At 66.2% G+C, this 12,195-nt stretch overlaps 3 protein-coding genes across 4 annotated transcripts; 1 reads left to right on the forward strand and 2 right to left on the reverse strand.

Moving 5' to 3' along the window:
- Positions 1-58: 58 nt before the first annotated feature.
- Positions 59-3,391, reverse strand: TK1 (thymidine kinase 1). Its single transcript, XM_087750836.1, has 7 exons — positions 3,108-3,391; positions 2,794-2,825; positions 2,615-2,728; positions 2,439-2,532; positions 2,013-2,102; positions 1,804-1,923; positions 59-1,683 (listed from the first exon to the last, which is right to left on the reverse strand). The coding sequence occupies exons 1-7, from the start codon at positions 3,171-3,173 to the stop codon at positions 1,525-1,527; spliced, it is 675 nt and encodes a 224-aa protein (XP_087606962.1). The 5' UTR covers positions 3,174-3,391; the 3' UTR covers positions 59-1,524.
- A 181-nt stretch (positions 3,392-3,572) lies between these two features.
- On the forward strand, positions 3,573-6,978 carry AFMID (arylformamidase). Of its 2 annotated transcripts, none has more exons than XM_087750834.1 (11): positions 3,573-3,718; positions 3,855-3,945; positions 4,070-4,174; positions 4,256-4,304; positions 4,467-4,552; positions 4,630-4,702; positions 5,086-5,183; positions 5,508-5,586; positions 5,828-6,023; positions 6,269-6,373; positions 6,557-6,978. In XM_087750834.1, exons 1-11 carry the CDS (start codon positions 3,689-3,691, stop codon positions 6,584-6,586), a joined length of 942 nt encoding a protein of 313 aa, XP_087606960.1. In that variant the 5' UTR covers positions 3,573-3,688; the 3' UTR covers positions 6,587-6,978. The 2 variants fall into 2 exon arrangements, with proteins under 2 accessions (XP_087606960.1, XP_087606961.1); XM_087750835.1 differs by having other exon boundaries at positions 3,653-3,718; positions 5,888-6,023.
- Positions 6,979-7,476: 498 nt separating this feature from the next.
- On the reverse strand, positions 7,477-11,384 carry LOC104018634 (uncharacterized). The gene is made up of 7 exons (XM_087750907.1): positions 11,159-11,384; positions 10,867-10,950; positions 10,025-10,113; positions 9,489-9,674; positions 9,162-9,299; positions 8,783-8,975; positions 7,477-8,356 (listed from the first exon to the last, which is right to left on the reverse strand). Exons 1-7 carry the CDS (start codon positions 11,382-11,384, stop codon positions 8,019-8,021), a joined length of 1,254 nt encoding a protein of 417 aa, XP_087607033.1. The 3' UTR covers positions 7,477-8,018.
- Between the last annotated feature and the right edge of the window lie 811 nt (positions 11,385-12,195).

Consider the following 12,195-nt stretch of genomic DNA (forward strand, 5'->3'; position numbering starts at 1 on the left):
GCTGTTCACTGCAGGGAAGCCTTTTCAGAGCGGTCTGGCAAAAAACACACAGAGACAATTTCATTAAGTTATTTATTAACCTAAACCAGTAGCAGTGCCACCTTCCCCGTCCCTAAGGGGAAAGCCCAGGCCTGGCAATCAAGTGCTTGTGAGTACTACAACTGTCATCACTTCAAGTAATGCAGAGGGAGCAGGGGTTTTCAGACAGCTCTTGTAACCTTCTAGGGAGGTGCCTCCGCTTAGCTGGAGGGTGTAGGCAGAGAGCACCGCGGCTGGACGTGGAGATTTGACCTGGCCAGAACCAAAAGCTACTGCTTGGAGCTTGTGGGCACTGGCTTACAGGGAAAAGCACTTTTGCAAGGATTAAGGAAAAAAAAACCAAACACCAAAGCCCTTCCAGAAGCCAAGTCAAGCAAAGAGGGAAGAGGATCCTTCAGTCAACTTACAGCAGAGGAAGAAGCAGCCTTGAGAGTTTTTGAAAGGCTCAGGAGGGAGTGAGATACATGACTAGAGTCAAGAACCATCCACTCAAAGCAGAGACCTTTTTCCAAGTAGCTGGATCTGTACAGAAATAGTAGCCCAAAACTTTACAGATTAAGTCCTGAGCCTCCAAACCCTTCACAGGTAACTGAGCACTGAAGTGGCAGCACCAAGCTTGGACCTGAGCAAAACCACCCCGATTTTGGAGAGGAGGCTCTTTCTGAAGTGAAGTCCAGTTCTTCCAAGAGGACTCTGTCTTAATACACAGACTACTACTAGACTACTGCTAGCCCTTTTAAAGTTCAAAAGCTAGGAAGAGGCTACTGTCAGGCTGTCAAGTCAAGCCTTCCTTTCTCCCCTCTTCTGTTTCAACAAAAATTTTCAAGACCGTTACAGCAAGTGAGCGTAACGGCAAACGGAGAGGCCAGGCACAATCGTTCAAAGGGACTGCTGAGGGCCAGGCTGCTGCTACGTGTGTCAGTTGAAAAGTTGTGCCACAGCTCTACGACAAGGAACGGGTTATCTCCTCAGACTGTGTCAAAAAAGGAAGTGGGTTTAAAATACTAAGTTACTGTACATTGTCTTAAGAAACCTGGAATTTAGCAAGAGCGCACCAGAGATAAAGAAACAGTTGCGTTCACAGGCAAGTGAACCAGCCACCAGGGCCAGTCTGAACATAAGCAGAAGACCAGGAGAGCAGGCCAGAACTATGGCGAGCGATAGAAGCCCTGCAGCCTGGCTTGCTGTGGCAGTTTTCCAGGACCTGTTTGTGTGGCAGCATCAGTAACTACACCTGTCTTTTTTCCGTGTTCTGAGAAAGGAGCTCACTTTTAGTCAGGCTCCTGCTTCAGCTCCCCCCGGCATTAGGTCCGGTTGATCCTCCTCTTTCCTGGCGCTCGGTGCAGAGAACAGCGGCTTGGTTTGGCAGGTAGAGCTAAGACACTTAACAGTTTTGCTAAAAGCAGAGGAAGCCAGATCTGGCATCTGGGAGCTGCAGCATTTAGCTTTCTTCCTTTTGTTTTTCCCCATGCGGGAGCCCAGCAGTCAAGAAGCAAAGATCTTCCGGGAGGCAGCCACGTCCTGCTGCTTCACCCCCATGGGCACGTTCTCCTTGTTTTCCAACCCAGGCTGCTGAGGCCGCTTGCGGAAGTAGCAGGCTCGGCAGACGGAGTGGTACTTGTCTGCTCCTCCAATCACTTCAACCTGGCAAGAAAATTGGGAGAGTGACTCTGCAGAACCTGGTTCCCCTGAGGAGATCCCTCTAGACTAGCAGGACTGGCCAGGTGAAGCTACTGAAGTGCTTTTTGTTCCGAGGGAACTCACCTCCCTCTCTGCTCCCAGCCTCTTTGTGTAGGAGGCTTCTCGGTAGCACTCCATGCATACGGCGTTCAGCTTCACCACGCTCTCTGCCAGCGGCACCAGGTTCAGGATGCTCCCGAAGGCCTGTGCCAAGACAGCAGGGGCGGTTCTGTTGGATGGGTTCTACAAGGATCCCAAAGCAGCTGCTGTACTAAACAAACAGAACCTTTTACCTTTCTCTGGAAGGTCCCATCAAGAGCGGCAACAATGACGGTTTTCCCAGCATTGGCCATCATCTCGCAGAACTCCACAATGTCTGGGAACTAGAGGAGGTACAGAAACAGTGTCAGGAGGAAGAAGGGGCAGCGCTTCACTCAGGATCCAGCGGCACATGCCCAGACAGCAGCACAGGGCACAAAAAAAATTAAAGCCCTGTGGCACATCTGTGAAATATTCTCCAGGCCCACCGTCCTCAGCCTGCAGGCACTCAGGGAAGGGAAGGGTTTGACTACACAAGCATAGTCCAGCAGGATCAACCTGCCCCAGGGTTATTTCTTCCCACCCCCTGCTGCAGAGGATTCAGACTTTCTCCTGCACAGGGTGCTCTGAAGATTGCATCCTGCAGAGCTCCCCAGGACCTGCCCCAGCCATGCACTTACAAACTGGCCCTCGTCAATGCCGATGACCGCAGAGGCCAGTGCCTCCTGGTACACGTCCTTGAGGAGGCAGGCTGGCAGGGCCTCCATGGTGTTCCTGCGGGGAAGGGCGAGGCGGTGAGCCGGGCAGCCCAGCTGCTGGGCCCACGGGGGCGGCTCCTGCTGCCCCAGGCCCTCACCTGTCGTGCGTGGAGACGCCGGAGGTGCAGTAGCGCGTGTCCTTGGCGTACTTCACCAGCAGGCACTGGTACTGAGCGAGCTGGAACCGCCGCACCCGCCGCATGAGCTCCGTGCTGCAAGAGATGGCCGTCAGCGGGCCCCGGCCCGCTCCCCGCCCCGCCATCCGCCCCGGGCCTACCTCTTCCCGGAGAACATGGGTCCGAAGATCACCTGGGGGCAGAACCACGAGGGTCAGCGGGCGAGAGCGCAGCTTGGCGGGGGCACCGCGCCGGCAGACCCCGGGCGCCGGCCTGGCCATCGCCCGGCCCAGCCCCGGCACCCCCGGTGCTGGTTCGGCCCGCCGCAGCGCCACGCCACCCGGGCCACGCCATTGCCCGGGCATTCCCCCCCCCCTCCCCGGTACCGGCCCAGCCTCCGCATCCCCCTCGGTACCGGCCCCACGCCGCTGAGCGCCCACCCGCCACCGGTATCGGTGTCGGCCCGGCCCCGTACCTGGATCTGCCCGCGCTGGCGGCTGGGCGAGCCGGGGTGGACGCCGGGCACCGTCAGGCAGTTCATGGCTGCACCGGACGGACGGACAGCCCGCGCGCGCGCGCCTCTCCGCTACGGCACGGCGCCAGCCAATCCGGGGAGGCCTCATGCCCACGCGCCGCCACGCCGACCAATCGGAGGAGGGCTCGCGCCGCCGAGCCGCCGCGCCGGCCAATGAGAGCACAGGCGCAAAAATTCTTATTTCCCTCCGCGCCTCCGCGCCCGGGCCCGCCCCGCCTTCCCGGCGTGCACCGCGCGCCCGTCCGCGCCCCGGCACGCCTCTACGTCATCGCCCCGTCAGCCCGCCCGGTGTCCCCGGCCCGGTCCCGCCCCCCGGGCGGCCAATGGGAGCGGGGCGGCCCCTCCCGCTGCCCCGCCCCCGGTCCCGCCCTCCTGGCGGCCAATGGGAGCGGGGCGGCCCCGCCCCCGGGCTCCGGCCCCCGCCCCCGGGCGGGCGAGGGGCGCGGGGCGGCCGCGGCGGGCGCGGGACCGGGATCGGGACCGGGATCGGGATCGGGATCGGGACCGGGACGGGCTGCAGCATGGGGGGGTGGCGGGAGATGCCCGCGGAGGTAGGGCCCGCGGGGCGGGCGGTGCGCGGTTCTCGCCCGGGCCGCGGAGCGAGGATCCTCGCCCGGCACCCGCCGCCCCGGTGCCGCCGGCCGGGCGGAGCTGCCCCGCGCCGCAGCCCCCGTGCCTCCCCCGCAGGCGCTGGAGGAGCAGTACTCCCCCAGCCGCTGGTCCCCCCGCCTGGGCAGGGACGCCGTCGTCCAGGCCCACCTCGCGGCGACGGCGGCAGGTGAGGAGCCGCCGGTCCCGGCCCCGGGGCAGGGCTGGGCTGGGGGCGCCGGGGCCGAGGCTGCCGCTCGAGGTGCCCCGGCCCCGCGGGCCGTGTCCCAGGCGCCGTCTCCGTCCTCCCGCAGGAACCCAGCGGGCCCGGGCCGGCGCGCAGACCTCGCTGCACGTCCCCTACGGCGACGGGGAGGGGGAGAAGCTGGACATTTATTTTCCCACCGACCCTTCTGGAAGTAGGTGATGGGCAGGCGGCGGCGGCGGCGGGGGCGAGCGGGGGGCCGTGCCCCCTGCTCACCCCGGGCTGTGCCCCGCAGCCTTCCCGGTCCTGGTCTACATCCATGGCGGATACTGGCAGTGCCTGAGGTGAGGTGGGCTGTCGGCGAGGCGATCCCTTGGGAAGGGAGCCCCCCGGCCTGCTTTTACCGCCTCCCTTCTCATGACACCCGGATTCGTTCTGGGTACTCTGGGTCTGATCGGACCCCAGAGACGCCGGCCCCCGCAGCCCAGCTGCTCTTTGCTCCCCAGTAAAGACGAGTCGGGATTCGCAGCCCCTCCGCTGGTGTCGCGTGGCGTGGCGGTGGTGGCGGTGGGGTACGACACAGCCCCCAAAGGTAGGTGCTGCCCAGCAAAGGCTGCGGCCGCCCGCGCTGGCCCGGCGCCCTCCCTCCCGACTCTGCTCTCTGCCCAGGCCACATGGACGCCATGGTGCTGCAGGTGCGGCGCAGCCTCGCCTTCCTGGTGGAGCGCTTCTCCGGGATCAGGTGGGCTGCGTGCAGCTCCTGGGGTTCCCTCCGCCCCACCACTATGTCCGCTGTCGGGCCTTCGAGGCAAAACGCACCCACAACACTCCCTGGGTGGTTTGGTGCATGGGGGTGGCTGTGGCAGCAACAGGAGGGGACGAACGAGCCCTGTGCTGTGACAAAAGCTTCAGTGCCTCGGTCTGAGCGCTGGGCAATGCCCGTGGCCGTGCTCCCTTGTCACTGCGCGAGGTGTCAGTTGATGGACTGGGAAATGTGTCCGAGCTGCCGCGTTTGGGCTGTGGCATTGGCGGCTGTGCCACCTCCTCCGCACGGAGCAGGGCGTCCCGAGGCAGCAGGCGCCGCGCCGTCGCTCCCTGCACTGGCTCATGGCTCCCTCTCTCTAGAGGTGTTTACCTGTGTGGACACTCGGCAGGGGCCCACTTGGCAGCCATGGTGTTGTCCACGGACTGGACGGAATACGGAGTGGTGCCAGATATCAAAGGTAGCACCGCCATGTCCGGGCATGGGGGCTGAAGGCGAACTGGTATCTGCACCCGGGATGAGGCCGTTTCTGCTGCCCGTACCAGGCTCCGGGGGCTGTAGAGCCAAGGGAGATGAGTTGCCCCAGTTGATTGCAGCCCATAGGCGCTGGGAGTGCAGGACTCTGGGCTCCTGGACAAGCTTTCCCCGGGGGTGTGTGTGTCCTGTGGCCACCCGCCGCTCACTGAGGCCTGGGGACGTGGGCTCACGGAGAGTTCCCACGCACAGGGCTGTGAGAGTGGCCCGAGCTGCAGGGTCCCTCACCCGCCGACGCCTCTGCCTCCAGGAGCCGTGCTGGTGAGCGGCGTGTACGACCTGGAGCCCATCCTGCACACCTACGTGAACGATGCGCTGAAGATGAGCCGGTGAGGCCACACGCTGTGGGGACAGCAACTGGGAAAGGGCACAGGCAGGCTGCGGCACACGCGTGGCTTTGGCCAGCGCAGCCTGCGGGCAAATGCCAGCGGTTCTGCAGCCTGCTCTGCCCCTGCCCACACAGCCTGCCTGCGCAGCGGGGCATCGGCTGCCTCTGCGCCTGAGCCGGGCACAGGCCCTGCGCCCTCCGCCGGGCTGGTGCGCCCAGCCGAGGACACAGGTGCTCTGCAGGCAAAGACCCCCTCTCCGAGCGAGGGGCTACGTCAGCTGCCACCGCGGTGTCTCCTCCAGGGAGGTCGCCCAGAGGAACAGCCCCATGCTGTGCGTCGCCCCAGCAGCGCCTGCAGCTGCGGCTTGTGAGGTGCTGGTGGCTGTGGCCCAGCACGACTCCCCGGAGTTTCGCAGGCAGTCACAGGAGTACGGCCAGGTGAGCTCTGGGCAGCGGCTCCACGGCGATGCTGCTCCAGCTGGCCCGCTCAGACCTGCTAAGCTGGGACGAAGAGCTCGTGTGCCGTATCAGAGCCGTATTTCTGCTGCTGTGGCGATGGCTGCTGTTGAAGACGACAGCAGCTCAGGGGAAGATGCTAATCCTTGCTGAGCCATCATTCCTGCTGCCCCGTCCGGGGTGGATGGGCATCAGGGTCCCTCCTGCCAGCGCTGCTCTCTCCGCAGGCCCTGCGTGCAGCCGGCTGGTCCGTCTCCCTGCTGGATCTCGCCGGTGTGGATCACTTTGACATCATTGAGAAGCTGTCGGAGGAGAACTATGTCCTCACTCAGGTAGGGAAAGAGCTCCTGTCCTCCTGTCCCTCTAAGATCAGCAGCCCAGGAGGGCTGTGCCGAGATGAGCTGTCCCTGTGTACCGAGGCGAGTGCAGGGCTGCGGCTTCGGGGCTGGCTGTCATCTGCAGGAGCGGAGGAGCATGGTCAGGCACTGCTCACAGGGCTCGCTTCCTCATCCCAGGTAATTCTGAACATGATTTCAAGAACTTGATGGCATGTGAGGAGCAAACTGAGATGGGAACCACAGCCCTGCGTGGTGGTGACAGGCAGCCTGCGTGCACCCTGCCCTGCTGCCCTCCTCGCTCCAGCCCGCTGGGTCTCCTCCTGCAGCACAGGGTGGCTGCTGCTTCTGGACACCCTCTGTGCCCCCTCCGGTCCTTCCAGCCTGCAGCCAGACAGGGGGGCTCAGAGCAGGGGAGCACCAGTTATCGCTGATTCTCGCCTGGGCTGGCATTCCTTTGCAGCAGTGTTTCTGCCTGTCTGGAGTGCGTGGGGCTGGCAGGCCTGCAGGGCTCCGCCTGGACAACCGGGTGATGAAGTTTGTTCCGTTGATTTCCTTTAAACTGCTTATTGCCAATACAAAATAAAATAGGAATAACTGCTGCCTGGGTGTAACTCTGCTTCCTGGGGAGCTGGGGCTGCACTGAGCCAGCGAGTACACACTAGATGTGGCTGCTGCAGAATTTCCTCTCCCAGCGCGGAGCTCCCGTCCTGCGGCTGGGCTCTTCCATGCTGGCAGTGGGAAGCACACCACTGAGCCCGGCCCAGCTCTCTGCACAGGCAAAGTCTGACCCAGAAAGCGACAGGCTGGGCAGGCAGGGAAGCCCAGAGAGCCTGCCTGCAGCTGCTGGGAAGCTATGGGACTGGGGTAACACAAGCCTTTGGGGATGGGGGTGATGGAGCAGCACACTGGGGAGCTGTCTGGGCCAGGCTGGGCCAGTCCTGGCCAGATACCAACTTGTGAGATGCTTCCACATCCTCAGGAGCACTTGTCCCTCAATGGGGACCTCTGGGCTGCGACGATGTCCCTGCTACATGCTTGGGAGAAAACATCCTGCGCAGCCACAGTGCTGCCAGAACACATTTATTTTGTGCCCTGACCATCCCTCGGGATCTGTCTCCCTGCTGCAGTATCCTTGCACACGTGCAGTGCACATGGGCCAGACGCAGCGTGTGGCCTTCGGGGTGGGGGGTGTCTGGCTCTGCTTTTGGGTGCTGTCTGCAGGACCTGAGTTACAGCAGCAGAGCTTCTGTAGAGGACTAGAGGGTGCTCTGAGGATGTTTGCTGGGTGACTAGCGAGACGGGAACACTGCCTTGGAGGGGTCTGGGTGACGGTGTGAGATGTGGGCTCCCCTCTGTCCCTCGGGGCATGTCTGTGAAGGCGATCCCTCCTGGGAGGGCTGGTGCTCCCACTGGGGCAGTGGGCTGGGGTCTCCCCGGGGCTGGGCTCATGCTGGTTTGCAGGGCTGCACGCAGGGGTGGATGTTGTGCCGCAGCTGATTGAGAACATGCCTGGAGCACGCTGTGGCTGGTCCCAGCCCCTTTGCTGCTGGCTGCCAGGACAGGGCTGGAACAGCCGCCCAAGCCTGCCTGCAGCAGCCAGGGGAAGGCGGCTGCCCCCGGGCTGGGGCTGGGAGGATGCTCAGGCTCCCCCCATGCTCGGAGGAGTCGGGCGCAGTCCCAGGGCCAGCTTCTCCTGGCACTTCCTGGCCACAAACTCCAGCTTGTTCTTTGCGAGCTCAGTGTCGTGGGCTGAGACATCGCGGTGCCAGACTGCACGCACGGTGCATGCCGACCAGGGGAATAGCAGGACGCTGACAGCCTGGCCGGTCTCGGCCAACTCCTCCTCGCTCACTGCCTGCAGGTGCTCGCAGAGCTCTGCGGGGGACGGCCAGCTCCCCCTGATGCTCACCATCACGATGTTTGTCTCCACCGCCGCGAGGTTGACAGAGCAGAGGGGCGAGTTCAGCTCCTGGATGCCTGGGGGGAGGCAGGGGTGGTAGGCTGCAAGCCCGGTACCCGGCTTCCCAGGAGAGGAGGCTGCAGCGCTGCCCAAGCCTGGCCCCAGGTCCCAGCTGAAGAAGGGGCCCTTTGCCCTCCCTGCTGTGCAGCACCAGGGTCACTGTGGGCACCATGCGGACAGGCATGGCATCATCCCGGCACTCCAAGCCAGGCGGGGACCCCAGCGGCATCCTTGCCTGCTTGGAGATCCAGCACGGCTGCCCAGGAAAGGTGCCTGCACCGCTGTTACCCCTGGCAGTGTTGAGTGCAGTGAGCCCAGCCGGCGGCAGGGGACAAGGCTGGGCCCACACCAAGCTGTCAGGCAGGGCAGGACCTGGCTGTGCCGCAGCGATGTCAGGCTGGAGGCACCTGTATCTCCCGGCGTGCCAAGGGGCCCCAAGGTACCTTCAGCAAAGCGTCGGGCATTGTCGTGGTCTCTGCGCAGCGTCGCCTTCGCGTGCTCCAGCCCGAGGCGGGCAGCGGCTGCCAGCACGCCTGCCTGCCGCATCCCCCCGCCCAGCAGCTTCCGCACGCGCCAGGCCTCGGTGACAAATTCCCTGCGTCCAGCCAGCACCGCGCCAGCCGGGGCGCCCAGGCCCTGCGGAGCCACAGAGGGGTGACCCGAGCTGCCCCGGGGGGCTGCCCGTACCCCTCCCAGGGATGCACCCAGGGATGCCCTAGCCTGCAAGCTGGGCGCTCAGCCCCATACCCCCAAACAAGGGCGAGGCCCCAGCTTGTGCTGGTCTCATCTGGCCCCGGGGACACCCTCCCCACACGAGCACACCTTGGAGAAGCAGAGGGACACAGAGTCGCAGTGCTGGGTGATCTGAGCCGGCTCCACGTCCTGGGCCACCGCTGCATTCATCAGCCGTGCTCCATCCACGTGCACCCGCAGCCCATAGCGGTCAGCGAGCCCCCGGACCTGGGGGGAGGCAGAAGAGGAGCTGGGCCGGGCAGGACCCCTGGAGGCACTGAGCCTGGTGGGGCGGCCAGCACCAATGTGAGCTGCGCTCCGAGCTCCTTGGCAAGGCCCTGGCACCCCTGCAGTGCCGTCCTGCTGCATCCAGCTGCCTGCACCCAGGCAGGGCTGCTGCCAGCTGCCGGCTCCTACCTGCTGGAGGTAGGTGAGGGGCAGCGCCCGGCCCCCCGCCGAGCTGTGCGTGTTCTCCAGGCAGATGAGCTCGGGGCGCGGGTGGTACCGGCTGCCGTGGGCCTCGCGGATGGTCAGCTCCAGCTGGTCCAGGTCGAAGGTGCCATCTGGCAGATCCGGCAGTGCCTGGGAGTGGATGCCAGCAACCTGTGCCCGGGGCAAGGCAGGGAGCAAAGCTGATGGGGGACAGTGATGGCACATAGGGGGATGGTGGTGGTGCATGGGGGTCCCCGCCCTCTGCCCCTCCATCCCCTCCTGCCCTGTGCCGGGTGTGCGCAGCCCCCACTTGTGCCCCAGGCTGTGGCTCGGGGCGATCCGGGTGATGCTGCTGCCTCAGCCCAGCAAGGCATCCTTCGCCCAGCCCGGCCCCGGCAGCCAGAGGAGGGCAGCAGCAAGCCGCCCTCCTGCCCCTGCCTGCGCCAGTGTCACCGGGCCCGCCGTGCCCCGCCAGCCCGGGCCGCAGCCTGTCTGTCGGTCTGTCCGTCCGCAGCACCCACCTGCGCGGCCCCGCCGTGCTCGTAGAGGTGCAGGTGGGCGTCCCGGCCCAGGAGCAGCTGAGCCCCCCTGCGCTGGCAGTGGCACATCACTGGGAGGGAGAGGGGCCGTGAGGGAGGGGGCAGCGCGTGCCGGAGGACAGGCAGGCTCAGCCGGGGTGCCCGCGGGCTGCCTGCGCTCTGGTGGCTTGTGGGGCTCCGGCGTGCGAAGGCTGGGCACGCAGCACAGCGGTGCCACAGCAGCACGGCCTCCTGCGGGCACGGGGTGCCGGCTCTGTCCCCAGAGGTGCTGGGGCTGTGGGACCGGGGCTGCCTGCAGCAGCTGGAGGTGGGGGAGCAGCTGGGGGGCACGGCCTCCCCTCCCTGGTGCATGCACATGGCAGGGGCTGGAGCGGGGCCCATGCTCCGACGCAGCGCACAGCGGACCCCCGCTCACAGGAGAGCAGGAAAGCAAACCGGGTAAAGGTTAATGGAGCAGAGTGGAGGCCAAGCGCAGGACGGGGACAAGCAGACCCAACGGGGGTTTGCTCAGCAGCAGCATGAAGCAGGGAGCAGCTCCGGGGTCCGAGCAGGGTCATGCTGCTGCAGATTTGAGGTGGAGGGGGCCGAGGAAGGGGCAAGGAGATGCACCCAGGTCAGAAAGGACCTGCTGCCCACAGCCCTGCAGCCGTCCGGGCAGCTTCCTGAGCAGAAGTGGGGCTCTCCTTGGGACCCCGGGGAGAAGCAGGGCTGTTCTTACCCTCCACACCCTCCATGGGATGGGGGCATAAACCTGCCCCTCGGTTTGTGACCTGGCCACCCCGGGGTGCGGGGAAGGAGGGCTGGGTGCAGCCCCGGGCACTCACCGGCGATGAGGTTCGCCATCGTGGCCGTAGGCACAAAAAGAGCCTCCTCCATCCCCAGGATCCCTGCGGCCAGGCGCTGCAGCTCTGCAGGGGCAAGAAGCACGGGGGTCCTGGGGAAGGGGGCGTCTGCTGGCCCTGGGCAGGCACGGGGGGGGGTCGGGAACCCCACAGGTCCAGGCGCCCACCCCCAGCCCGCTCTGGGCTCCCCATCCCGGCTGCCCCTGGGCTGGGGGAGCTGCAGGCAGGGACCCCACCAGGGGCGGGGGGGGGGGTCCCCGTCCCCGCCGCCCACCGTTGACCGCCGGGTCCTCCCCGTAGTCGTCGTCGCCCACGACGGCGCGGGCCATGGCGCGGCGCATCCCCGCGCAGGGCCGGGTCACCGTGTCGCTCCGCAGGTCCACGACGTGCGGCGGGGGCCCAACGGGGCGGGGGGGGACCCGCGGCTGCACCGCCCCGGCCCCCGCCGTCAGCAACCGGCCCCGCCGCAGCGCCGCGCCCGCGCCCCGCGCCGCCAGCATCGCCGGGACCGCCCCGCCGCAAGGGCTCCCGGGCGCGTACGCGGGCGGGGGCGGGATCGCCCGTGGCCCCGGCCCCCGTGGCGGGCGGGGCTGGGGCTGGGACCCGCGGCCGTGGGCTGCACGACCCGCGGGGACGGCGGGATACGGGGCAACGGCTGCTGCGTGGGCACCGTCCCGGGGCTGTCCCCGCAGCGCGGCCCCTGCAGACCCTCCCCATCCCTCCATCCCTCGCCTCTGCCCGGCCTCTGCCCTGTGCCTGCTGCACCCCCGAGCCACGGTGCGGGGGCAGGCGGAGGGGTGGGGGACACGGGTGGGTGCTGCCCCCGGCTCTGCCGTGGCCCCTCGCTTTGCTGGGAGCGCCCGTCCCGGGCGTCCTGCTGGAGGGAGCACCGGCACGAGGCCATGGGCGCCCGCTTGGCCGTGGCTCCGCAGAGGTCCGCGAGTCTTTCCGCAGGCCTATTGAACCCGTGCTGAACCGCCATGGCTCCCGCCACGCTGCTCCCGCTGCCAGCGGGGATGGCGCGGGGTGACCTTGCTGCTGGGAATCGGCTCTGGCTTCTGGCTCCGTCTGCCCTGGAAACAGCTGACACGCTGTCCTGTGGCACCGCGGGCAGGCACGTACTGCAGCAGCGCTGGTGGCGGCTCTCTCTGCCTGCACTGGGGAGAGGACCCACCGGCATCTGGCTCCTGGCAGAAATCCCCGCTGCCCCTGGAGCAGGGGAGCACGTGCCTGGCGCAGGAGTGAGACCCCCCGCCTTCCCCCCGTTGGGCTGGACCGGCTGGAGGCTGGTGATGCTCCGTGGGACACTGG

Source organism: Nipponia nippon, unplaced genomic scaffold (assembly GCF_047370975.1).
Source record: "Nipponia nippon isolate SJK-2023a ecotype South Korea unplaced genomic scaffold, ASM4737097v1 scaffold_14, whole genome shotgun sequence".
NCBI classification, from domain to species: domain Eukaryota; kingdom Metazoa; phylum Chordata; class Aves; order Pelecaniformes; family Threskiornithidae; genus Nipponia; species Nipponia nippon.

Excerpts from the sequence above, each read along its gene's own strand:
- TK1 (XM_087750836.1), bottom strand. The coding sequence starts at position 3,173 with ATGAACTGCCTGACGGTGCCCGGCGTCCACCCCGGCTCGCCCAGCCGC. Across the intron at positions 2,533-2,614 it reads GGCGTCTCCACGCACGACAG|GAACACCATGGAGGCCCTGC; the intron begins GTGAGGGCCTGG and ends CCTTCCCCGCAG. Across the intron at positions 1,684-1,803 it reads GGCTGGGAGCAGAGAGGGAG|GTTGAAGTGATTGGAGGAGC; the intron begins GTGAGTTCCCTC and ends TTTTCTTGCCAG.
- AFMID (XM_087750834.1), top strand. The coding sequence starts at position 3,689 with ATGGGGGGGTGGCGGGAGATGCCCGCGGAG. Across the intron at positions 4,553-4,629 it reads GTACGACACAGCCCCCAAAG|GCCACATGGACGCCATGGTG; the intron begins GTAGGTGCTGCC and ends CTCTCTGCCCAG. Across the intron at positions 5,587-5,827 it reads GATGCGCTGAAGATGAGCCG|GCAAAGACCCCCTCTCCGAG; the intron begins GTGAGGCCACAC and ends GGTGCTCTGCAG.
- LOC104018634 (XM_087750907.1), bottom strand. The coding sequence starts at position 11,384 with ATGCTGGCGGCGCGGGGCGCGGGCGCGGCGCTGCGGCGGGGCCGGTTG. Across the intron at positions 9,300-9,488 it reads CCCTCACCTACCTCCAGCAG|GTCCGGGGGCTCGCTGACCG; the intron begins GTAGGAGCCGGC and ends GCCTCCCCCCAG. Across the intron at positions 8,357-8,782 it reads TGCCCGACGCTTTGCTGAAG|GCATCCAGGAGCTGAACTCG; the intron begins GTACCTTGGGGC and ends GCCTCCCCCCAG.